Source organism: Drosophila virilis, chromosome 2 (genome assembly GCF_030788295.1).
Source record: "Drosophila virilis strain 15010-1051.87 chromosome 2, Dvir_AGI_RSII-ME, whole genome shotgun sequence".
In the NCBI taxonomy this organism is placed as follows: domain Eukaryota; kingdom Metazoa; phylum Arthropoda; class Insecta; order Diptera; family Drosophilidae; genus Drosophila; species Drosophila virilis.
The window spans coordinates 14107997-14134011 of NC_091544.1; the positions used below are offsets into that span (position 1 = coordinate 14107997).

Sequence of the window (26015 nt, forward strand, 5' to 3'; positions counted from 1 at the left end):
TGTCAGCTTAAACCACAACTTAACAAAGAAACCAATGCACAGATTAACAGACTGTAGTACAAATAACTCTTAAATCTTCTTCATTTCGCTAAGCGCCAAATAAAAAACTATTTTAACATTTACAAACCAAATATAAAGAGTAACAAATATATATAAAAAAAAAAAAAAATAAACTACGCACAAAAGCCACACCGAGAATTGAAATATTTAAAAAATGAATTGTGAAACAAAATGGTTATACATATAAATCTTTTGGGTATTGAGAGTTTCTCTAAAATTTCTTTTGCATCTAATTTTTAAATGGGGGGCTCAACGCCGAACCGATTGTCTGCTCCTTCAGCTGTTTTACACTTAAAGTCTAAAGCTATTCCTCCATAATGTTTTGTTGTTATTAATGTATGTTGTTGTTGTTGTTGTTGTTGCTGTTGTTTTTGCAGCATTAGCATTTTGTGCTAAATTTGTTTAGTTTTTGTTTTTGTTTGCAATTGGCTAGCTAACTACAACGTCGCACTATATATAAGTTTTAACTATTCGACCATTTACAAAATATTGCAACAAACACTTTCACTCTCTCGCACTCTCTATCTTTCAATATACAAAAAACAAGCTAGAATTAGTTTAACGTTTAAGTTTAAAGCAGGCTTAAGAGCATGTTTTGTTATCTTTTATCGTTAGGTTGACGTCTTAGTTTGTTATCCAAAATTCTCATATTAATGATAATGCCTAGTTATATATTTGTGTGTGTGTGTGTGTGTGTATGTGTGTGAGTGTGTCGTTACATAAGTAAATATATTTATATATATGTATATATATATATTGTTGTTGTTGTAAGTGGGGATTTGTCAATTTGCCCTATCGTATAAATGTGATATATATGTTGCCAGTTTTGAGAAATACAAATTTAGCCTACAAATATTTTTACAAAATATATGTTCATTTATGTGGGCGTAAGAATATTATTTTGGGGAATAATACAATCGACAATATATAAGATATATATAATTAAGTTTTACACGTTAGGTTACTATAAAAAAATATATTTCAATTTATTATTTTCACTTAACGGCTACTTTTGTTGAGTACATTCAGATTTGCTTCCCGAATAAGAACTGATTTATCTAACTGTTGCGGTCGCTTAGCAAACTTCGCTTTGAGAGAGTTTGAGTCAAAATTGAGTGAAGTTTGAGCTGCGTCAGCAATTATGCGTGGGATAGTACTCTGATGGGAACATTGACAGTGGCGTGATATTTAGGGTGAATTGTTTATGTCTACCAAAGGGGGACAGTTTGATCTTGACCAATGTCGATGTTATCACCAGGCTCTTTGTTTACAATATTAGAAATGTTTATAATTGTGCTTATGCTTATGTGCTAAGATATGTTAAAGGGTGGGTGCGACTATGGATATGTCACTCCCCCAACCATTAGAAAAGTGCCTGTCCTCAGGTGTTTAAGTTTGGATATAGTGTAACATTTTCTTCTTTTACAATTGGTATATCTCCTATTATTGTAGGTGTTTCTTCTACTTTGGGTTTTTTATATTTTATAATTAATTTCTTAGGTATGCTTTTGAACTTATATGTCAAATACAGTGTTAAACTTATTAATATGATTACAAATATGGTTATTGTAATTATCTGGAATACATTGTTAAATTTTGTATGTGCATTTATAATTTGTTTCGTTTGTACAAACGAAAGTGGTTCTAATTTTATAACATCATTGCTTACGTAAATGCTTTGAGTATAATCTAACATATTGTTTGAAATTGAAATTTCATTAATTTGCAATGAACAATTAAAGATTTTTATTATATTGTTTCCTTCTATTGTTATTTCGTTATTTATACAATTATGGTTTAATATAGTTTTTGGTAAATTCCAAGTTAAAATTATATTTGGTTCTATGTAGTTGATTTGAAAATTTTGCAAAATTTTAGTATAACTACATTCTGATGTTATTTGGTTTAAAATTCCTGTTAAACATTCATTATTAATTAATTTTTTTGTTTCTCTGCTATAAACTTTTTTATCTTGGGTAAAATATTTTTCATGAGCTATTTCTGTCAAAATATTATTATTTTCATCCGGGTATGGAATTATTTCGAATACCGGGCTTTTTATTATTTCTCGAGGAATATGGGATATTATCAGTATTTCGTTTGTATCTGATTTAAACCAAGTGGAAGTTTTTGTATTCAACAATTTCTCAGAATTAACATGCAACAAATAGTCATGTTTTAGTAATTTTGGGTTAAAAATTCCTAATCTTGTGAGCTGCATTCCCATCTCAATGTCTTCTATATATTCTGTAAAGTGTTGTAAGTTAAATATAAGGATATCTAATTTCTTTCCTTTTTGTTTCTCTTGATCTAGTTCGTTCATGATTTCTATTCCTTTGTTTATAGCTTCTATTATGTAATTTAATTCGTTAACCTGAACGCTGTTTTCTGCTAAGTTGCTTATTTTTTGTTCAATTTCTGCTTTGTCTTCTTGATTTAATGTTCCAAATAAGTATTTATATGCTGTTCCTACTATGTTAACTAAACCTCTTTTGCTACGTTTGGCTATTTTTAAGCCGTTTATTTCTCTGTTTAATTTTTCTACTAGGTATTCGATTTGTATAAGGTTATTGAATTCTTTACTTTGTTCAATTAAATTGTTAAAAGTTTCTTCGGTTTTTGTTGAGGTTATTTATTAGTTTTTCTTTATTAGCTTGAGTGTCATACTCTGGTGTACCTGCATATATGAATATGTCCGCTGGTGTTCTGTTAGTCGTTTTGTGCTTTGTTTTATGATTGTACGTGTAGAGTATAGTTTCAAATTTTGTAAGTTTATTTTCGACGTCTGAGTCGCTGTTAATGATTCTTAGTTTTTCGTTAACTGTCTTATGAAATCGTTCTACGTCGGATATACCGTTTTTACTAGTGGTTATATTAATATTTACTGCTTCTGATTTTAGCCATAATTGTAAAGCTGTGCACATAAAAGCTGAGTCTTTGTCTGCCTTTATTTCGATGGGTTTACCCATTTGGTTGAACACTTGTAATATAGCTCGTTTGGTTTCTAGCCAGTCTCTACTTTTTATTTCTATTAATGATGCAAATTTTGAATAGATATCAATGCAAGATAAAAATTGTTTATCTCCTACTATGTAAAAATCCATTACATATTTTTCTCGGATATTAGCGATTTCCGGAGTTATTTCGAAAGTTAATTTTGTATCTCTGTGTTCTGTTTTTGCGATGTTGCAAATCTCACATTCATTTATTAGATTTTGAATTAGATTTTGATAATCTGGGAAATAGTGGGTTTCTTTGAACCAATTGATAGTTTTTTCAATTCCTGGATGTAATAATTCTTTGTGCTTTTTTAATATTAATTCTTTGAATTCTGCGTATTAGTCATGTCTTTGTACGTAATTTTTATGTTGGTTTTGTGAAAGTAATTCGTAACTTTTGTTTCGTTCTCGGTTCCTTTTTCAAATTCTATTTGTCGATTATAATAATTAAGTGGTCTTTCTGTGATTTGTAAATGGTTACTGTTGTCTTCTTGAGCACTATGTATTGTTGCTCTTGTGCTAATTGTATCTTCGCCTAAGAAGTTTTCGTTTAATTGAATTCTGGACAGAGCATCTGCCACATAATTTTCTTTTCCTGGGACGTATTTAATTTGGAAATCAAACTCATTTAGCTTGATCTTCCACCTTTGTAATTTCATGTTAGGTTCTTTCATATTATTTAACCAGACGAGTGGTCTGTGATCACTAAGGATTTGAAATTGTCGACCAAAGAGATAGGACCTAAAGTATTTAGTGGCCCAAACGATTGCTAATAATTCTTTTTCAATCGTTGAATAATTTAACTCATGCTCGTTGAGAGTTCTACTTGCATAGCATATAGGCTTATGCTCTTGCGAAAGGACGGCCCCTATTGCCATATTACTCGCGTCTGTAGTTAATGAAAATGGTTTTTCGAAGTTAGGGTATATTAAAATTGGGTCGGATGTTATGAGTACTTTTAGCTTTTCAAACGCTAGCTCGTAGTCTCTGTCTTTTATATTGATTTTTGCTCCCTTTTTTAATTTAAGTGTTAATGGTTTTACTATATTAGCGAAATTTGGTATAAATTTCCTATAGAAACCACATAATCCTAGAAATGATTTAATTTCTTTTGGGGTTTTTGGAATTGGGAATTTGACAATTGCTTGTATCTTGTTGGGATTTGGTTTTATACCCTCAGTTGTGATGATGTGACCGAGAAATTCAGTTTCTTTTCTCATAAACTCGCATTTATCCAACTGTAGTTTTAAGTTAGCTTCTCTAAGCTTCTTAAATACCTTTTGTAGCGACAAAATGTGTTCCTCCAATGAAGTGGAAAAAATAATAATGTCGTCTAAGTAGACCAGACAATCTTTAAAAATTAAATCTTCTAAGAGATTGTTCATACAACGTTGGAACGTTGCAGGTGCATTCTTAAGACCAAATGGCATGCGAGTGTACTCGTAATGGCCATGTTTAGTCGAAAATGCGGTCTTGGGTATTGAACCAGGATCCATTTGGATTTGGTGGAAGCCTTTGGCTAGATCAATGGTTGTGAAATATTGACATTTTCCAAGTTTGTCTAATATTTCATCCATGATCGGGATAGGGTATTTATCATTAATAGTTAGTTCATTGAGATTGCGGTAATCTATGACTAACCGGAATTTTTGCTTTCCAGATGCATCGTTTTTCTTTGGAACGATTATTACTGGTGAGCAGTAAGGGGATTTGGATTTACGTATGATATTTTGTTTTATCATATCGCTTATTTGTTTATTTACTTCCTCATCGTATATTTGAGGATATTTGTATGGACGCTTGTAAATTGGGTCCTCATGTTTCGTTAGAATTTTGTGTTTAATTGTACTAGTGAAAGTCAAATTGTCACCTTCATGGTACTGGATATCACGAAATTCATGTAAAACTTTTTTTATTTTTTCTTTTTCTTCTGAGTTTAGGTGCTCTAGCCTAAACTCATTGTTTTCTATTAATTCATTATTAATAGCGAAGTTAAATGGTCTGTCCTCTGTTGAGGGTGGATCAAGGCACTCTTGTGCGGTCATGTCCTCTTCGACCTCTTCGTCATTATATCTAAAACAAAAGTTAAATTCTCCTAAGGTTACGGATCCTTGTGCATAGTCTATTTTTGCTTGACATGCCTCAAGGTATTCTCTCCCAATCAGAACATCATAATGCTCTGAGAAGTCGTGAATATAGAATTTTTGTTTGCTCGGACAAATTTTGCTTGCTCCTAATCGTATACTTTGTTTTAATTCAATAACACCATTTATGGTGTGAACCTTTAATGTTTCGTTGTAAACTGGAAAATTTAAGCGGTTTGTTTTCATTAGATTTATGGTTGAACCTGTGTCGATGACACATTTTAGAACTTCGTCATTCATAATCAATTTTATGAATGGATTTCTTCTGTTTGTTCCGAGGCTTGCTGATGAAAATTTTCGGATGTATCCATTTTCATCTGCCCACTGTTACTATCTCTTTGACGTTTAGTCGGAGGGTTTGGTGCATTCAAGCGTGAATGGGACTGATTTTGGTAGTTTAAGGGATTTTGGTATCTACCTTGACTTAATTTCTGTTGGAACTCGTGGTGAGCTTTCTGATTGTCTTCGGACTTATTGTGCTGTTTATTTTGTGCGTGATAACTCTGATTCGTGTTGGAATAACCACTTGAAATGGTGGTTGGGTTAGCATTTTGCTGATAATTTCCCATGTTCCTACGATTGTTATTTGGATTTCCCTGAACATTATTATTTTTAGGTTTTTCAGTAACGCTATTTTCATATAATCCCTCTCTTTGAGCTACTTGCTTTAGTTTTTGTGTCGACGTAATGTCGTGTCTGGCTAACATCATGAAAAGCCTATCTGGTAATTTTTTTGTAATAACATCTTTGATTGTGTTATTCATAGCATTTGTATAAAGGGTTGTATTGCTAGGTATATTTTCTAGTGCTAACTTATTTAAAATAACAAAAGATTTATTCTCGAGCTCCTCGATGAACTTACGGACGTTTCCTTGGTAATTCGTGTTGTATAAGCGTCGAAGGAGTTCTTCAAATGGTGTCTGCACTTTGTATTCTTCAATCAATGCGTTTCTCAGCTCCTGCCAAGTGTTGGCTGCTGTCCTTTGTGATATTCTCTGAGCATCTCCTGTGACTTGCAATTCGATGGCTCCGTATAAGATGCTATGTTGTCTAACATCTCGGGTTGGATACAGGTGTAGGATGTAATCTATCCTTTTAATGAAGGCGTTTAGTTGATCCGTTGATCCGTCAAAGCTTGGCACCTGTCTAAGTTGTGAAAGGGCCTGGTTGAGGTGTTGTTCTGATAATTCCATTGTCATCTTGGTGTAATACACTTTTTTTTGAATAGTTTTGAGTTTGTAGGTTTGAACTTTATTGTTCTTTGATTTTGCACTTTTATTTTAAGTTAAAGTTTGTGATGGATTATTGTGCAAATGTTTTTTTTTTTTTTGTGTGTGTGTCTTAAAAAGACTCAGTAATAACGTATTGCAGGGATCAAACGATATGCAAAGCCAGTCGTTATTAACTGTAGTAGCTTTATTGCCCAAAGGGTCAATATTATTAAGCTACTAATGACCCGAAGGTTCTTGTGCGGATACGTATTCGAGAAAATTTTTATTACACTCCGACAACACTTTCGGTCGCGATTGTGCGTTAGATCTGGGAATTAATTATCCTTTAGCGATCTTTAATTTTTCCCGACGTATCCTACCGGCTGCGCCAATTAAGTTTTACACGTTAGGTTACTATAAAAAAATATATTTCAATTTATTATTTTCACTTAACGGCTACTTTTGTTGAGTACATTCAGATTTGCTTCCCGAATAAGAACTGATTTATCTAACTGTTGCGGTCGCTTAGCAAACTTCGCTTTGAGAGAGTTTGAGTCAAAATTGAGTGAAGTTTGAGCTGCGTCAGCAATTATGCGTGGGATAGTACTCTGATGGGAACATTGACAGTGGCGTGATATTTAGGGTGAATTGTTTATGTCTACCAAAGGGGGACAGTTTGATCTTGACCAATGTCGATGTTATCACCAGGCTCTTTGTTTACAATATTAGAAATGTTTATAATTGTGCTTATGCTTATGTGCTAAGATATGTTAAAGGGTGGGTGCGACTATGGATATGTCACTATATATATATATATATAAACATTTTTTTCTTAAAACAGTTTCTCTTCTGCTATCCTCTCCTTAATCTATCTGACGGCTTCGGCTACAGTGGTGCTGATGGTCTTGTTGGTGGAGGGAAATGAGCTTCCCTGGTTCTGCTTCTGGTTCTTGGTCTGCCCATATACACATACACATATATATACATATATATATATATGTGGAGGCATGTGGCTTCACATTATACACTAACATCTGGCTTGCTTTTACAATCGTATTTATCATAAATTACTAAAATCAAATAATGGTTTAATATTTTGCTTTTTAGATGTTTGCTGATTTTTGTTGCTTCCTTTTTTTTTTTGTTTGTTTTGTTTTCTTTTTGCCAATGGTCATAATTGCACGGATGCATTATTATTCTGCCGTTAGCCTGTTTCGATCTGCTCTATCAAAATTCAGTTACTTGCTAAACACTTAAAGTAAACATAATGAATATCATCGTAGTACGTCTTAGTAGTAGTTATTTGACTTTGCGCTGATGAAGACTAGAGCTACTGCTGTCCGGATTCAGGATGGCATCATTGCTAGATAGTACGCCCTCCTTGAAGTAACCATCCTGATAGGCATTCACATGCCCATTGCTATTCACATATTCATCCTCCAAAACGGGCTGCAAGTGTATGTAGATAATAAAGATTAAATTAATATGCTGTAAGATTCGTTTTTGACGAGCACGTGTCTGCCGCTCTCTCCTGCCTCAACACCCCCTTGGAACTGGCCTCCAGCTAAAGTTCAAAGCAAGGCACACAGCCTTCCTAATGGCCAGCAGCCAATATGATTGGGCCTTCGCATCCGGCTTCACATGTTTACGCTAATTGAAATGTCCCCCGCACAGTGTTGAGAGTTTGCGGGTGCTGCGCTCGTGTGTGCGAGTGTTGTTTGTTTAACTAAGCTAGTTAGAATTTTTAAGTTGATCAAAAAACAACAACAACTACGCACATGTATGTTCATGTAAGCATTAGAGATGGAATAGAACGGATATTTAAAACGCGAATTGCAATTAAGAAACACGCAAGTTAAGGAATATCTTAGGACGCGGAACCTTGCTTGGTATACGTTTGACAATGATAATATAATCGATTGAATAATCAATAAAAGCAACATTTATTAGCCTGATTTTAATAAAAAGAAAAACAAAAATATTCTAATAAATTGAGCTTAAGAAGTTTTTCTGCAATTGATTTAGATGTGATATAATAGACATGATTCATATATTATTTAACTAAGGACTCGCTAGTGCTTTGGGAATGTTTCGAAATTGTATTCGGCTTCCAACAATAATTGTATACGAACACGTCGTGCGTGATCATGTCACACAGAGAAAAAAAAAAAAAGACAACACGCTTCCAACTCTAGCACGCATAGACTGGCACTCCTCTCACCTGGCTCCACTGAGGGGCCCTGCACTTGGAACGGGCGTCGTCGATTTGTGTGCTTAGCCACGGCTAATAACTTTCAAGGGCTACTTGATTTAATGTTGCTTACCTACGCCACGCGTTTATTGATGTTTCTTGTTTTTTTTTTTTTTTTTTTTTGTTTTGGTTTTGCGCCTGCAAATTGATATCAGTTAAAACTTACCATACAGGCGCCCTTGTGGCCGCCATTGGTTAGCTGGGGATCGCCACTGCCCAAATGCTTGACTTTGCCGTTCGTGTGAACGCCGTTGGATTGGTGGCCATTGGCCTTGATGGCCTCACGGCGACGACGTTGCGCATTTAGGTATTTGGCTTTGTAGAAGTCGGAGAACAGAAATAGGAACATCACGCCATGCAGACCAATCCAGACCATAAAGCCCTTGGGGTAATCGCAGTCGCGGAACAGCAGCTGGAACTGATGCGTAAATATGGCCACAAATTGCACCTGCAACAGGAAAGTATTCAGTTAGTCAGTTTGCCAGGCTATGTCAACTGTGACCCTATACCATTTGGAAGGTGGTTAGGTATTTCTTCCACCAGATAAACTTCTGATACTTTGGACCCATGGCAGCAATCATATAATAGAAATACATCACAATATGCACAAACGAGTTAAGCAGGGCAAAGAAAGTGCTATGGCCACCTGCGATAAATAACCAAATGAATATTTATTATAAAACACATGTGTGACAGTTGATATGGAGCAAAGGCCACGTACCCGGTGCAAACTTAAGGCCCATCCACACCGAGAACGGCATGCAGCCATGGTGTATGACATGCAGCGTTGAAACGTGCTCGTTCTTCTTGCGCAATATAAAGAAGAGCGTGTCAAAGAATTCCGTAAACTTTGATATGTAGTACCACCAGCAAATATTGACCATCTACATAGCAAGAGCAAAAGTTATTTAACAAACGATTGAATTTATGGAACAGTTCGCCAGTAACCTACCCGCATGGCCATGGGACTGTTGCTGTAGTCGACGGGCTGACACTTGAAGCTATAATGACCCCACCAGCCGCTCATTAAGTACTGATGAATAAAAGATAAGCAGCTTTTAAATGCATTCAACTAATTGAATATAACAACAGAATCATTTACCTCATAAAAAATCCACGCGCTGAATATGGTCTGTATTGCATTATAGTAGACCAGCACCTTGCGGAGATCCATGGGCTTGCGATTGGCCATCAGCCGGGGCCCAAGGGATTTGCTAAAGTACGCATAAAATATGCACAAGCCAAGTGTGGGCAGCGGCGATGACAGCAGAAAGAAGTTCTTGACACGCGGATCTATCACGACAAAAAAAAAAAAAAAAAACGAATAAACAAATTAAGTTTGATCAATTTGAAACTCTTAGAAACAATTCCCAAATACTGACCACTTTTATTGTCCATTAGGTCTCTGTACCAATGTAACGCATCATGCACGAGTACATCCATGTTGTTGCTGTTGTTGCAGGTGTTGCTGTTGTTGCTGTTGTTGCTGTTGTTGCTGTTGTTGCTGGAGTTGCAGGTGTTGTTGTTGTTGTTGTTGTTGTTGCAGAAATGCCTGTTGTCGGTTGTTTATTATTTCAGTTGCTGTTTGGCTTCCAAAATTAAAAGCTGCAATTTAATTTAAAACATTGTTAAATTTGTGTGTTTTTTTATGGTCTTAAAAAATATTTAGTTTCTAATGTGTTAATGAAAAAAATGGAATTCCATTTCGACATTTATGACATTTACTACTGCGTTTTTGTTCCGTCAAATCAATTCCTTAGATACAACCGCAACTTCAAATGTTAAATGCACAAATTGACTTTCAATTGAGATTCAGTTTAAGAACTTCCCCCGGGCAATGTGCCAAAGTAAACCAGTCGTCTGTGCAGGTGAATCCCAGCCAGGTGTCTGCATGTCTTAGCCGTAAGCCAAAGCTTTAATCACGAGTTTACTTAAAGCAAGCTCATGCTTATGCCCCACTTCTTAAATTGGGATTAAGTCAAAACGAACTGTAATTAAGATAAACGCAGTTTGTTTTGGACTTGTAAACAGACTTGTTTTGCGCTTAAATCAATACCTGCCTGTCTTGATCCCATACCATTTTTGCCTTAAGGCTAAGCCATATTTAGCTCAAATGAAGCTGATTACGCTCAAAATAGGCTTAAATTAAGAATTCCGGGATACAGGAAAAAAAATACATGTTTTCATTGTTTTAAGCTTGCCCGACCTCAGGCAACGTCTGACAACGCTAGACAACAATTTAAGTACGTAAATGTGTATTTGTTTTTCAGAGTACTTTTTTTTTTTAGAATAATAAAAGTAATAATACTGTGGCATAGCCTACAAAAGTGAAAGGGAATTTAGTAGACCATAAAGCAACGTCTATTTAAACATCTATTAAAACAAATTCTAGAGCAATTTGCATTATTATACCCTGGCAGAGGCTATTATACTTAAGTCATGAAACGTGTAACGCATAGAAGCAGACATCGACGAATATATAAAATATATATATTCTAGATCAGCATCAACAGGCAAGCAACATTATGTTTCGTATGATCAACATCGCAGCACTTTATCAAATAGCTGCCATTCAATTTAACAAGATCATTTGCGAGCCTGACTATTCTCGCATATTCTCTATGTCTACCAGGGTATTAACTCTTCGGCGTGTCGAAGACTTTTTCATTGAAATCTGGCATCTGGCTATGGCATAAAGGTAATTTATTGCGCTGTTAACGTCTACAGACTCTAATTTGATCAAGACTTGCTTCAGTTGCTTTTTATATTTATTATTTTAAGCTATTTTTTATGCATTTTCTTCTTCTTAGAGCTCGCCAATTCTGAAAAACTGACAACAAATTAAGTTGAAAAATAAAACTAAGGCAATTGCAATGAATCGCATGAAATTTTAAAGGAAGCAAAATTGCAATGACAAATCAATATGTTGGGGCTAAGTAATTCCCCGCCGCGACAAGTTAATTGCAATAGGGAATAAAAATTATAAAACAAAAAAAAAAAAACACACACACACACACAGAGACAATCTAACGTAATTTATGCAATTGAGCGATCAACCACTTAATTCAACAAAAATAATATTTATGGGTGTGAAAGGTAAATGTGTACTTTGTTGTTGTTGTTGTTGTTGTTGTTGTTGCATTTACTCCGTGCCCAAAGTACAAGTATCGATGCGGAATTCACTTGAAGAAATTGCATAATGTGAGCATTTTATATAATTATTTGTACTTTTTGTATTTTTTATTTTTTTTTTTTTAGTTAGTCGGGCCGCTCATTAAAATGCCAATGAATAGACAAAGACTGCACGTTGTGCCCCGCCAGCGGAAGCTGTGACCTTAGCCAATTTAAGCAGCGGGTGACATTTGGAATTCCATTTCCAAAGCAAAAGCAAAGCCAGCCGTGCGCTCATTAATCGCCCTTGTCCGAGCTCAAAGCGAGCGACTTTGCGGCCACATTTCTGACGAAAGATGGTTCAATTAAGTGCTCTTAGCCAGGGCAAAGAAATGCAATGCTGTGAGACTACACTTAAGACTGCGCCTTGATTGATGAGGCGAGAAGCGAGAATCATCTAAATCGATAATTGAATCAATGTTGGAATGGAAAAGTGTCAATTGTTCAAAATAATCATATCAGACATCATTTTACATTGAAATGAATAAATGCTGACAGCTGCAGCAGCATTAAAGCTTGTATCAGTATTTAAGTTTTATCAAAAACTTTCCAGATTTTTAATATCTTTTCATTTTGTATATACCCTAAACTCATTCAAAGGGCATAATGGTTTTGTGCATCTGTATGTAACAGGCAGAGGCAAGATAATATAAGGCAAATACTAAGGAGCAGGAGCGCGGTGGAAGGCGGTTCAGGGTATCTCCTAGTCGGGCACTGCCGACTAGAGCAGTCTTATTATTGATATAGCCAAATACTAAACATGTCCAACTATTTCTCCCACTTTCAATATGCCAATTCGATTCACAGTCGACTGCGCTAATGATTTTGGCAAACGTTGGTTTTATTCGCATTTATTGGAGCTGCCGCGAGTTCGACATAAAAACCATTTTAAGGTCATTCGAAATTGGTAAAAAAAAAAAAAAACAAAAATATATAATTTCGTTGTGCAGATATGCATGAAGAAGAAAAGTTAATATATTCCGCATCAGCAAAAGCAGCATAGTCAACATATTCGTCTCTTTGCGGCTATAAAAGCTGAATTTAACGAATCTGAAACATTTTGCGCTTTTTATGTTCATCAGAATTAATCGCTGTTAAGGTTTACCTGCAATCGTCGATAAGTTATCGATAAAAGCAGCCGCTTTTCTCAAAAGTATCCTCAAGTTTAACTAACTGCCTTCTGAATACTTAAGTTAACATGCCCTTTTCCATGCAAAAACTCAAAACAAGCAAAAATATACCCTAGTTTCGTTTTGGATATGTAGACAGATAGCTATTTAGTTAAATCTAAAAATCGGAAAACAATCGGAAATAAGGCATTGTGTGCGTGCAGCTGCACTAAGTACAGGATATCTGCAAATCTAGCAATCCCGATCAGATTCTTTCTATACCCTTGCGGAGGGTATTATAGTTTAGTCATGAAACGTATAAGGCTTAGAAGCAGACATCTGCGACCCCATAAATTATATATCTTAGATCAGTATCCAAAGCCTGTCTGTTTCTATGCGAACTAGTTGCGCCGAGGAAAAGCTTTCGTCCTGAAACTTTCCCTTTGTGTTGCACACAGAACACTTGGCATTCAAAGGTTTTACTATGCCCCCTATTCTATGAACATCGCCCCACTATATAATATAGCTGCTCTATAGGAGAGATCGGTGGCATGGCAGGATCTTCTAAGACAAAATTGTCTGTGCTCAAAGGAAAGAAATGTCTGCAAGGGTATTAAATCGTCGGCGTGCCAAAGTTAGCACTACTTGCTCGTTTGTTATTATAGAATCATGTTCACTGAACAATTGGCTCAAATTTATAAGAATTCATTGACTTCTAAACCAGGCAACAATTCGCACATGTTCCAATGGCCTTCCACAGCGGCTGCCGCAGAGTCCCATGACCGTGATCATCGTCGTCGTCGTCGTCGTCGTCGTCGTCGTCGTCGTCGTCGTCGTCGTCGTCGTCGTCGTCGTCGTCGTCGTCGTCGTCGTCGCCTAATGCCAATTCAGAGGCAATGTACTCGTGCGCTGTGGCTGTGGCTGTGGCCACTTGAAGTTTGTTTTGAATGTCATGAACAATGACTGGCAATGGGGCAATGTGTTGCTGCCGCTGGAGATGGCGATGGCGATGGGGCCGGGGGTATGGGGGCATTGCAGCTGGCAGCGACGTAAGCGCCGCTTGCTCAATCGCCTCAAACGTTGACAAAAATGTGCCACTAGTCTGTGGGTTGTGTTTTTTTGTTGTTGCTGTTGTTGTTGTTGTTGTTTTATTATAACCGTTGCCGTTGGCGTTGGCATTGCCTCAGTCTTGGTCGCAGTCCCAGCAGTTGTCGCAATTTGTTGCTGTTGTTGCTGTTGTTGGTGTTGGTGGTGCGCCTGTTGTGTGGGTCAGTGGCAAGTTTTGTGTACCTCCATTGAAGGTGTGTGCGTGTGCAACAGCCTCCAAAATGCGCAAGCAAGTCAATAAATGTGCTGCCTGCGAATTATGAAATATTGACGAGAGGCGGCATTGATGGGCACGGCCAGCCTCTGCCGCACACCTGCCCCACCTGCACTGCGCTGGAGCGTGATTCGTCACAGTTCGTTTTGGCTCGCACCCGGTTGACAGTTCAAATTGTCAAGGCAAACATTTATGGGCTGTGCCATCATAAATCGCGCCAGGTAACACAGATACACAGATACAACAACAACAGCAGCAGCATCAGCTCAGCTTGGCTCGGCTCGGCTCGGCTTGGCTTGGCTTGGCTTGGCTTGGCTTACATAATAGGCCCAGAAGAATTACAACTCAAAGTGGAGCAAATAAAAATTGGCAAACAAAGAGGCGGGGCAAATGGTTTGCGGGTTGCGGCGCCGCCGATGATATCTTTCTTGGTATTTTTGTAAATTTATACACTATCTAGAGCATGCCAGTTGGGTCGTGCAATATGTAACGCCTTGGCATAAAGCTGATAAGAGCTGAGCTAATCTAGCCTTAACCCTTTGTTAATGGTTTAAAAGGGTATATTGTTTTCTGTATTTCGAGATATCTATTGAAAAAGACTTTCAGTATGTCAGTATATATGGTCACATAAAATAGATACCAAGTTGACGACTCCATTCGAAAATTCAATTTTGTTTTTCGTGATATCTTAAGGAAACTTCTGCAGCTAAGATTCCCAGACTTATAAGACTCCAATATCTCATCAACATTATCTATTTACTATTTATTAAAGATTACTATTAACTGTTAACTATTTTCGAAAGTAAGTGTATTGCATATTCGGCATTTGGCATATAGCTATTCTTTCCTGTTTATGTTTTTTTTTTTTTATTTTATCATTGTTTTGCACATTTGCTGTGTCACCAGGCGCGACGTCATCGTCATTGTTGGCGCCCAAGCAAACAATCAATGAGCCATGCAACTGGCGTACAACAACTCGCCACCCGACACCCGTCACCCGCCTCCCGTCACCCGCCACCTCCGTTGCATGCCGCACGCCGCAGGCCACACGCCGCACGCTGCCAGACGCCTGTTGCTTCCGGCTGTGTGCACCGCCAAGCGCACCCACCGTGGCTCCACGGCCGCTGGGCAAATTAATCGCGAGAACTGGGTGTTGCACTGGCATGCAGATCGGGATGGGTAATGGGGAATGGGGAATGGGGGATGGGGATTGGGGTTGGGGATGTAGAGCAGCACGCAATGTTAACATGCAGCGTAGGTTGTTGTTCTTGTTGTTGTCATTGTTGCATTTCCCATATTAATTAGAGCACGACAAGAAAAAGTTGCAATTCTCTAGACAGGAATGCCCGACTAGGAGTTACCATAACATCATTTCCATGAATACACTAACCCAAACCTAAATATATATATATATATATATAATAATCTTCTGTATATTCCAAGGCATACCAAGAGAAGGGCTCTATAGGAGAAAATCGGTCTGGACATATCTGCAAGTCCGTAAGCCACATTTCTGACTATGATTCGAAAAGAATTTGGACCAGATCAAGGATTACTCAATTTTGGAGAAAACAAAAAACGAATAGAAATGGACTCACATTTTGCAACAGTACAGGGTATGTATACACATGTATATATATATATATAAAAATTGTGCTAAAAACGCGAGCAGAAATAGTTTCAAGTTTGTTGATCCAATCTCGGCGAGCGTTGAATTAGCCACAGCAAGGGGCTGGGAGAGGGGTAGGTTGGGTTGTGTTTGGGCGTTCTAAATGAACTATTGGATTATGCGACCCATTGTTATTTTGCGATGTGCCTTATCTGGCATAATCGCTCGTTTAGAAAGCTTAATTGAGCGCAAAATCGATGCATAAACTCATATATATATATATAAAAAATATATATATATAAATGCGGCGTGTTCAAGTGGCAAATGCAACGGCAGGCAGCCTTGTGACGCAGCAAACAGTTAACTGAGTCACACGACTCGGCCTACAGATAGGTCGATTTCGCGCCCAATCGATAATCGGTTATGAGATCGCCAATTTCTTATCGTTGCCAATTTGAATCAGCCATTTGGCTGAGTCAGGCAGCAAAAGATAGCCAAAAAAAAAAAACAAAAAACAGCTATTTGCCTTGAGGCAAGCGCCGCTAGCTAATTGGCCATAATCAAACAGTTATCAATGCCAATTGGGCTGCTCCGGCTTATGATATTTTTATGCTACGATTCTTGAGCTAATTGGATTTGGGGAGTGATTACAAAAAGCTACGAAAAAAAAAGCAATGAAATGATAACAAAGAAATGATAAAAAGTGAAAAAAATAAGTGACTAATAAGCGGCTACTTGGAACGACAATAAACCGTCGCGCAGAGCCATTTGGGCCAGTCGAAAGATTAGGCCAGTTACGGCAGATTATACAGAAATGTGTTATAAATATAACAGTTTGACGGTCTGTCGATCGCTTTATGAACCGTTAAAGTTAGAAAAATGCACGTGTTTCTGCTTAAAGTGTTTTCTTTGCCTTTTGATTAGTTTTCACAATTTGATTCTCCTTCCGGAGGGTTTAAGAGGTTCTAACAGCCTTAAGCTGATGATTTTGTTGATTTTGGCAAGTGCAACATTTAAATGAAGCGATTAACACATTTGCCCGGACAATGCCGGTTAATACTTGCTAGTATATGTTTACATATGAATGTATGTATATCTTTTGGCTTTGCGGACGCCCTAATCACAGTTAGGTTTGCAGGCCAGGCACGTTTGCGTACTTGATGCGATTATACAATGCCAATTGCATACATATATACATGCACACACACACACACACACGCATACGGGCACAAATACAGTTACAAGCTGGTTACAAAGTTCGTTAGTTTGACCACGCACCTGACGCTTGTGTCGTTCGTTATAGTTTCTTAATATTTATATACCATATATATATATATATATACATATATGTATGTCTGTATATATGTATCTGTTTTTTTGGAAAGTTGTCCGCTTTTCTTTGCTAGTATTTTTTGGCGTTGGCTTGGTTTCTTTTAATTATGTATTTATTTTATGTTTACATGTATGTATGTATGTATTTTGCTGTCTTTATGACGATTAGATAATCACAGCAACATTGGCCGCACACACACACACAGACACAGACACAGACACAGGCACACGCAGCGTGACAACAAACACTTGACAGTTTTGGTAACGTTTACCGTTTCGTTCACGCGATGCTTCGCCTTGCGCGCTATTCAGCCAACTGACGGCTCGCTGGATGCGCCTGTGAACCTTATCAGGCGGCAACGGCAACGACGACGACGACGACGACGACGACGGCGACGACGACAACGACGACGACTGACGTGCCGAATCGATCAGTGAGTGCGCGCACGAGCAGAGCGATTACACAGCTTAACGGTGAATCATGCCCTAACGAGCCATCGGGAGAGTAAACAAGGGAGAGAACGCGCGCAAGATAGAATCTTACCCTTCGTCAAGAATAACAAGAACAAGAATAACAGTTTCAATCGCAGCTTTTACTGCTTTATTTATTTTTTTTTTTTTTTTGTATTTAATTTATGTTTGTTTATCAAAAGCTTTAACGATGCCGCTGTTGCTAGAGCGGACAAAGCCGACGGCGCAGAGCAACCGCTTGTTGAACCGTTGGCCAGCGTGCCAAAAATACAACTGAGCTATTGCCACAGTGGCCAATGCTGCTGCTGCTGCTGCTGGGGCTGCTGCTGCTGCTGCTGCTGCTGCTGGGGCTGGGACTGTGCGCTGGCCAGTCCCTGTTTATGCTGAGTCGTGCTTGCATTGCAAAAGCGAAGGCGACTCAAAAGAGAAGAAAACTTTGCTCAACTCACACATGCGTGCATGCAGATGCATGCACATGCATGCACAGATGCGCGTGTGTATGTAAGTTTGTGTGTGTGTGTGTGTGTGTGTGTGTGTGTATGTGAATTAAGGCATTTTGTGGCAAGTCGCCATCTTCTGCGGCAATGTTGACTGTTGATGTAACTGGCATGGCTGCTGGCCATTTGTCTAGGCATTCGTTTTGGCCAGCATATCGCTTGAGGCTATTAGAGCTGCTAACAAAATCACTTTCGCTTTCCGGCTTATGATTGTCCACGTACTCGTGTTTGTACATTTGTTTATAAACGCTTTTGATGGTGGGACACAGCCGTTGGTTAACTGTGCCACATGCATCACAACAGGTGTGCAAAAAAAAAATAAAACAAACGATAAGAAAAAAAAAAACCATAACAGCAGCAGCAGCAGCAGCAGCAACAACAAGTACCGCTAAAAGCCAGCGGACTTCAAAATATGCCACACCAATGCTGCTGAGAGCGTCAGAATGCACAGAAAGCACAGTTTTTATGTGTTTGCGTGTCGTGTGTTGTGTGTTGTGTTGTATTGGTGAGAGAGCTGAGCGCGGCTTGAACTCGTTTGAATTCAAGAAACAGCAACAGCAACAAAAACCGTTACATGCATACGGTAGAGACCCAATTTGTTATCTGACTTCTGGTCTGTCTGGGCATGTGTCTAGCTGCGCAGACTTGTTCAACTAGAAATGTCATTTCTTTTATGTCGCGTCGGTATTTTCATTTATTTTCTAATCTTTCTTTGTTGTTTTTTTAAGGAGAATGCAAATGCAAATGCTGAACTGAATATGTACTTATTAATTTATGCATCGGGCGTTGCCAGTTATTTGTTTATTTAGCGCTGCAAATGTCGACTGCTGTCCATTTTGTAAACGATTGGCAACGCTCGCACGAGTGCTGCGTTTTTTAGCTAAACAAAGTTCAAGTGTAAAGTTATGTCATATGTGTGTATAGAATATAGTATATACTAGAATAGAGTAAAAATACATACCGCAGTTAATAACATAACTGAACTTCAATCAATTTCTATGGTACACACACACACACACACAATAAATAAATACGGGTAGGAAATTAATAATTAATCAGGACAATAAAATGCCTGCATTCAACTTAACCTAATTGGAACACATGCCAAATTGATTCACAATTTATGATTTAAACCAGTAAAAGAACTAAAGCATTTATTAAAATGGATGACAAATCGGAAATTCCCTCAAGCTGGTTACAGTCAGTAATAATTTTCATATTTGTTCGACTTGTGTATATCGTGTAATTAAATATGGCACGCGAAGCGGGTCAAAGTCAAAACTACATAAATATGTATTATGTGTATCTGCTTGCGCGCAGTGGGAGAGTGGGAGGGGGTGGGGCGGGCAGGGCATGTGCGAAATTAATTGCACAAATCGCATAGACAAGAGACGAAAAACAGAAGACGCATTAAAAGCAAATTGGCTTTCTTACAAAACGGAAACTATGACACGTAGCAAATGAATTTCATGGTCAGATTTGGATCAGGGCAAATGCCGAAAACACATACACACATACATACATACATACATACATACACATGTATATATGTACATGTGTCTTTTAAAGGCGAAGATGAGCAATGTATGTAAACTGCTGACCCTCAACTCGTTTGACTTTTGATTGTTGGTTTTTGATTTTTTTTTTCGGCCTGTGTGTGTACGGCTCATTAGCGCTAGATGGCGCTGATTTGAAATGCAAACAAAATGGCGTACTCGCAGGCATTATTATCGGGAAACAAGTGGATGCCATGTGGACGTCGTTGTGGATGTTGTTTAAATCATGAATGAGTTCGGCATACACACATATGGAGGTCGATTAAAACTACCTGTGTACTCACACACACACACACACACGCACACACTCATGTATGGAATGACAAAGACAATTAATTTTTGATGCGCTCGAAATTAGCGCAAGAAATGAGTTCAACAGCGATTTCGCTAGAGAAGAGCAAAACAGAAGAAAACTGGGCGGAAAAAAAGCTTAGCCTGGCTGGCAATTAAATATGTATAAGCAGCTATTAAGGTCGGTAAAGTTTTTAAATAAATGCACAGTTCAAATGCCTGACACAGTTGTTTACTTTCTTAACCAAATTCAAGCACTTGAGCTTTGGAGTTGTAGCCAACTGAATTTAAGTGCTTAAAAGAAGCGAAAACTATCTGAATTATTTAAGCCCATTGACAATAGGCCATAAGTTAAATAAACAATCGAGTTTTATCGCTAAAAGATAAAAATGTTAATGTTGTTATCGCTTAAACACAAAACATATCAGCGAGCATTTCAATTAATATCTAGATTAATTAAATAAATTGAATGAGAAATCGAAGTTATATTTCATTTATTCGCCTTTATTCAAATTCCTGCTGTATAAAGGTAATAAATAACAAGACTCTTGATGAAATATGTAAAGTGTTTGCTGAAAAGTTTCAGTTTAAAAATAAACGCAAGTAATAAACTTTATTGGCAACAGCAAAAACGCAAAAAAAAAATAAAAAGAAAAAAATTGGTAAATATTTTTGGCCAGAAAAAGGCCGCAGAGTAAAACAAAAATCAAGCACAGACACAGCTAAACAGGCCAAAAGTAGCCCAACGCCCAAAAAGAGCTCAAGTGCGTGACGCTTGGGCGGCTTTAGGCCAAGCAAGAGGTTACAGCCAAAATGTGCTCAAATAGTTGGCATTCCAGCGTTTCAAAAGTTAATAACAATAAAGGCCGATCGTTCGATCGTTCCAACGATTCGCCCAGCAGCAGCAGCGAGCTTTTATTTATTTCACTTCATTTTGTTGTTGTTGTATTTTACCCAGCTTCTTCTTCATCTTCTCCGTTTTTTGTGGTTTGACTGATGTTGTAACGAAAGCGCAAGTAATATGGCCCGAATACCTGATACTCATGCGAGCAGTCCTTTGATAAAAGCGATCAAAAGTTTCACTTGCTTACAATATCGAAATTATGCAGCACTGGCACAGGCAGGGCAAGTACAGTGAAAGCTCACTTGAGCGTACGCAAGTAAGTCTTTTGTCCTGAATTTACACAGACTGAGCTCTCAGCTGGGTTGCTCAGCGGAAAACTCAGATGGAGCAGAAGAACCTTTTAAGCGATTTCGATAACACCATCGACTATCGATAACACCACAAACAATCATCATTTTCTGCTTATTTGCCTAGAACTTCTTTTCTGGTTCAATTGAGTTTCTCTGTGTGAAACTTAAATCTCAGCTGAGATAGCTTAAGAGATATGACATGATAAAACATTTTTAATTTTGTTGAAAAGAAAAACAATTTATCGATTATTTTCATTTTGAAAATCTTCTTTGATTAAGCCCTTGCGGTCAAGTGTACTCTTTTGAAATGGGTAAAAGATTGCAATGAAATAAAGTTGGCCTGCCGAAACACAAGTTGACTGTTCGTTAGTAGAGCATTCACTGTACATACACATATACCATATGCATAACATTGATTTACCGTTCAAAAGCCTGCCTCTTGCCCCAATATTGATGTTGCCGCCCCTGCGGCATTCTAGGATAAAGCAAAGAGAAAAAGAAACTTCCAGCTGGAGTGTTGCATAATGCCAAAAAAAAAAAAAATAAATAAAAACCAGACAAAATTGTGCCAAAAAATTACAAATAAAGTCAGACTAGGTTAGGCTGAAGACACAGCGAATACATAATTAATGACAATCCCAAAGCGAAGGCCAGCAAATTATTGTGCGAACATTTTTGAATTGAGTCAAAGCCATTTAAGACTTAAATCGAAGACTAACCAAACACTGCTAAAACGAAATGCAACAGTTTCCAGATGGTTCGCCTATTAACCTGTTTGCAGATGGCCAAAACGTTGATCAAAGTTCAGTTAAGATTTGCAAACCTGAAATAAACAAAAAATCTATTAAGGGACAAAACTTTAATTTTACCTATTTCGGTAAAGAACTTTCTTACTATTTAGCTCTAAAACATTATGCAAATTTCTCGACCGCCTGAAATGTTCAAGCCCTATTAGGTCAAATGTTGTGTTTGCAACCGGGTGGCAACGCCGAAAACTCTCAAGTGCTGTGGCAGCCACATATAACGGCATCTTTTGTATTCACAATCGAACAACAGGTGGTCGAGAAGTCGGCACTGTTCTTAACTTCTCTTTGTGACTTATTCAAATGTTTGTGGTCAAACACAATAACTGTAAAGACGTGCCGCAGCAACCAGCATGGAATCGGATCGATTTCAATAAGAATCACTTTTGAATACCCTCGCATAATATATGGAAAAGGGGCATGATAAGCTCATAGTTACTTGATCAGCATAAGAAGAAGACGGAAGACAGCAGAAGACGGACCCAAATTTGAGCTATATTCTGCACTTGAACTTTGAAGGATCTACAGTTAACATGATTATCAAGTTATATATTCCGTTATTTAAGTATTTCAACATGTTTTTAGTTTATTTTATACTGCTTAATATATATATATAACACAAAGTTCTTGAACATTTATAAAGGCAAGTCGAAAGAAAAGAGATAAACAAATTTTTGTAAACACCTGAAATTACAAATTCTTGTAGATACTCAGCAAATGTGCGGTATATTAAAATATGTACTACAAAAAACGATGTTCATTTAATCTATATATCTATATCTAAGGATAGAATTTGGATATTCACATACTTATGTATTTATTTTGGAAAAGAAACTATATATTGCGAGCATACCAAAAAATATATAGAAAAATGTACTTAGTTTTTCATAGTTAGTTTTTTATCGAAAGACTCAGATGGTATATATGTATATAGAAAGCTTCGATTCGGTCAACTGAGGCAATGTTTCAAAACTGAGACACTCGTTTTAACTCTTCATATATATGCTCATATTCAGCTCATGGAGTTGACAATGACACCTTTTATTTGTTACGTAATTTCGTAACAACAAAATTCGAATACGAATTCGTATTCCAGGGCAGTAAAAGCTTCAAGCCCAATAACAGGGAATTATGTCTTCGAGCTGTTTTCCTTTTCTTTTTTTTTTGCCGAAAGCTCTCTTCAAATTTCTTGTGGGTAAACCGGTTGAAAGAACTTCAAGCCAATGGCTAAGGCAATGCCAAAGAGTGCTTATCAAGCATGAGATGCTCAGACCTACATATAAGCGATATATTTACATACATTTACGCGTACGTTGGCATCAAACATCATCAGACCAGGCCACGCCAAGACACACACACACACACACACACACACACATACAGACGCATACAGACGCACACTCGCTCGCATACATACACATTCGTATGGCCGATTCGGCAGCCAGTTGGCTTGGACTTTGGACGCTGCGGTGCTAAAATGAAATTTCTATATGATACGATATTTTGAGCGCTCTCCCAATTGGCAGCGAGTGCAGCGACTGCTCTCAGGCAAAAGTGCGGCAGATCTCATCAACAGACTGAAGAAGAAAAAAAAAAACGATATATGCATGTATGTGTGTGTGTGTGTGTGTGTGTGTATATGGGCGAACTTGAACCTTAGGACTTTCGATTTGGTATTTGTTGACTTTGGGCAAACGGTTTTAGCGTTAATTTTTTTTTTTTTTTTTTTTAATTTGTTTATTTTACAATTTACAAGTGTTAAGCTATTCGGTTAAGATGCGCAACATTTTTAGAATTCAATTAGCATACTGCACTTTATACATTTTATAGTTATTGTTTTTTTACATTCAGTTTGCTAATGAGCCATTTTTTCCAGTCAATGTTGTAATGCCATGGCACAACGCACTTGCGAAAGCTCTCGTAAAAAAAAGAAGAAAACAAAAAAAAAAAAAAACCCCAAGCTTTCATTCGCTCCACTCTTTGGCGCATTAACTGGCTGACCTTCTGCATTGCATGAACTCGATTGCGATTGCGATTTCGATTATCGACTGGCGACTTGCGACTGTCGATTGCCAACAATTTCCGCATTGCTGACAGGTGAAACTTTTTTTGATCGACAAAAACGAAAATGCAACCGCAGGGCTGCGCAGGCGCGCGTTCGCATTCGCACTCGTACTTGACAGTTTGACGTTGACTGGGGGAGAGGCGCATGATGCAACAAATGTGAATTGACATAACTGAATGTGTGCCAAGCAATTGACAGCAGCATTTTAGCGGAGTCAAAAACCGCATTTGCATATTGTACTTATATTGTTGTTAAGGAAACGTTCATTGGTATTCGCAAGGGCTGCTGCCTTTTTAGCTGTGGCCAGTGTGGTTTTATTTCATGCGGGTCTGAACAGCAATTAACAGTTATTAACGCACCTACAGCTCCCCCTCTTAAAGGGCACGCCGCACACGTACGACCTAACGTGCTAACGTGCTCTCCCTCTCATTCTAGCGCAATCGCACACACACACACACAGGCACACAGGCACACATGCAAAGAGCGAATTATGCGCCCCATGCACGTGCACTCTCTTCCTCTCTTACATTGGCTGTTGCTTTCCTGTTTGCCACTCTTACGGCGCGTTGCTGGGCGCGGCGGGAAACAGGAGACCGTTTTTTTTTTGTATTTTTTTTTTTTATTTTAATTAAAACCACGCAGCAACTACTCTGATGACTAATTTTCTCCACTGTACGCATATTCTGTGAGTGCACAACAAGTTGCTAACAGAAAATCGATGCGAACTTACCGCCAATGATTTAAGGCCGGCGAACTTTACGAACGTGCAGCGTTGGAATTTTGCTTAAATTTCAAGAATATCACACACACTCACACAATATCAAAGTGATCGTCGCGCGTTTAAATGATTTAGAAAACGTTACGCGTTTATTTAACACAGCGGTAATTTTGCCGTTAGGTGCTTTGATGCTGGATACTGACAACAAATGTTTTAATATATTTTGTATTATTAATTATAATACACGTACCCCCACGCACAGAAATCGAATTAAACAAAACTATATCCGAACAGAAATCGCAGCAACAACGGCAACAACCATGCACAAGGAAGTCTAAAATGAAACTAAGCGCACAACAAAAACAATAAACCCAAAAGAAAAACGACAAAAGCCAGAGAATGCATGCGGTCATATATTGACAAGGTAGCGCGAAAGTAATCTGCGTTTTTTCACTTAATTGGCTCATAACTTTTTAGTTAACATTATTGAAATGAACAATTAAAATTATGATCGCAAAAATAAAATAATAATTTAATAGTATTGTCTAATTTAATTCCATTTTATTTGAGCGCAAACATTGTGTACGCAGCGCTTTTGACGTCACTCTTGCATGCTTTCTCGCTTTAAGAGAGCGCTCTCTGTGCTCTGAACATTTATTTTTATCGTGTTGAGTATTTTGATAAAGAGAGCGCATCCGACCATACACTATAGCGACAAGTTTTTTCGATGATGTGGCAGCTCCTACTAAAGTAATGGAGTGACCGTACTGTGCAATTGAATTAATATTAATGCTAAAAATATACTAAAATACTAAAACTAACTGTACGAAAGATCAGAAACACATTTTAACGGCTTTTAGAGTTATGAAATTGAAAATTTAGTATTTTATATTTGTATATTGAAGGAGTATGTGCTAATAGATCGTTTGGTTAAGCAAAAAACGCTTGCCTAAAGCATTGTCAGCCAAATTCATGCATAGATTATAAATTGTACTTCGTTATGCACAAATACCTGCAATTAAATGTGCCTAGTCAGTTACTTTATGTCTTTAAAGTGTTTATTTATGCTGGCATGTGCTTAATCATCGTGATACGTGTAACTGGGCCTCCCGCCCCTCTCCCCCTTTAATTTCAATATTACTCCAATGGCTGTTGTATTCGGGCAGGCATCTTAATTAACGACATATTATCTTTACCAGAAACTTTCAGAACT

General features: G+C 37.7%; 1 protein-coding gene across 3 annotated transcripts; it reads right to left on the reverse strand.

Moving 5' to 3' along the window:
• Positions 1 to 1021: 1021 nt before the first annotated feature.
• Positions 1022 to 25134, reverse strand: LOC6630978 (very long chain fatty acid elongase 7). 3 transcript variants are annotated; one of them, XM_015172068.3, is made up of 8 exons: positions 24815 to 25134; positions 10048 to 10270; positions 9768 to 9958; positions 9618 to 9698; positions 9387 to 9549; positions 9175 to 9311; positions 8832 to 9113; positions 1022 to 7863 (listed from the first exon to the last, which is right to left on the reverse strand). In XM_015172068.3, exons 2-8 carry the CDS (start codon positions 10106 to 10108, stop codon positions 7714 to 7716), a joined length of 1065 nt encoding a protein of 354 aa, XP_015027554.1. In that variant the 5' UTR covers positions 10109 to 10270; positions 24815 to 25134; the 3' UTR covers positions 1022 to 7713. The 3 variants fall into 3 exon arrangements, with proteins under 3 accessions (XP_015027554.1, XP_015027553.1, XP_002053866.1); XM_015172067.3 differs by lacking the exon at positions 24815 to 25134 and adding an exon at positions 17480 to 17629; XM_002053830.4 differs by lacking the exon at positions 24815 to 25134 and adding an exon at positions 17154 to 17170.
• Positions 25135 to 26015: the final 881 nt, after the last annotated feature.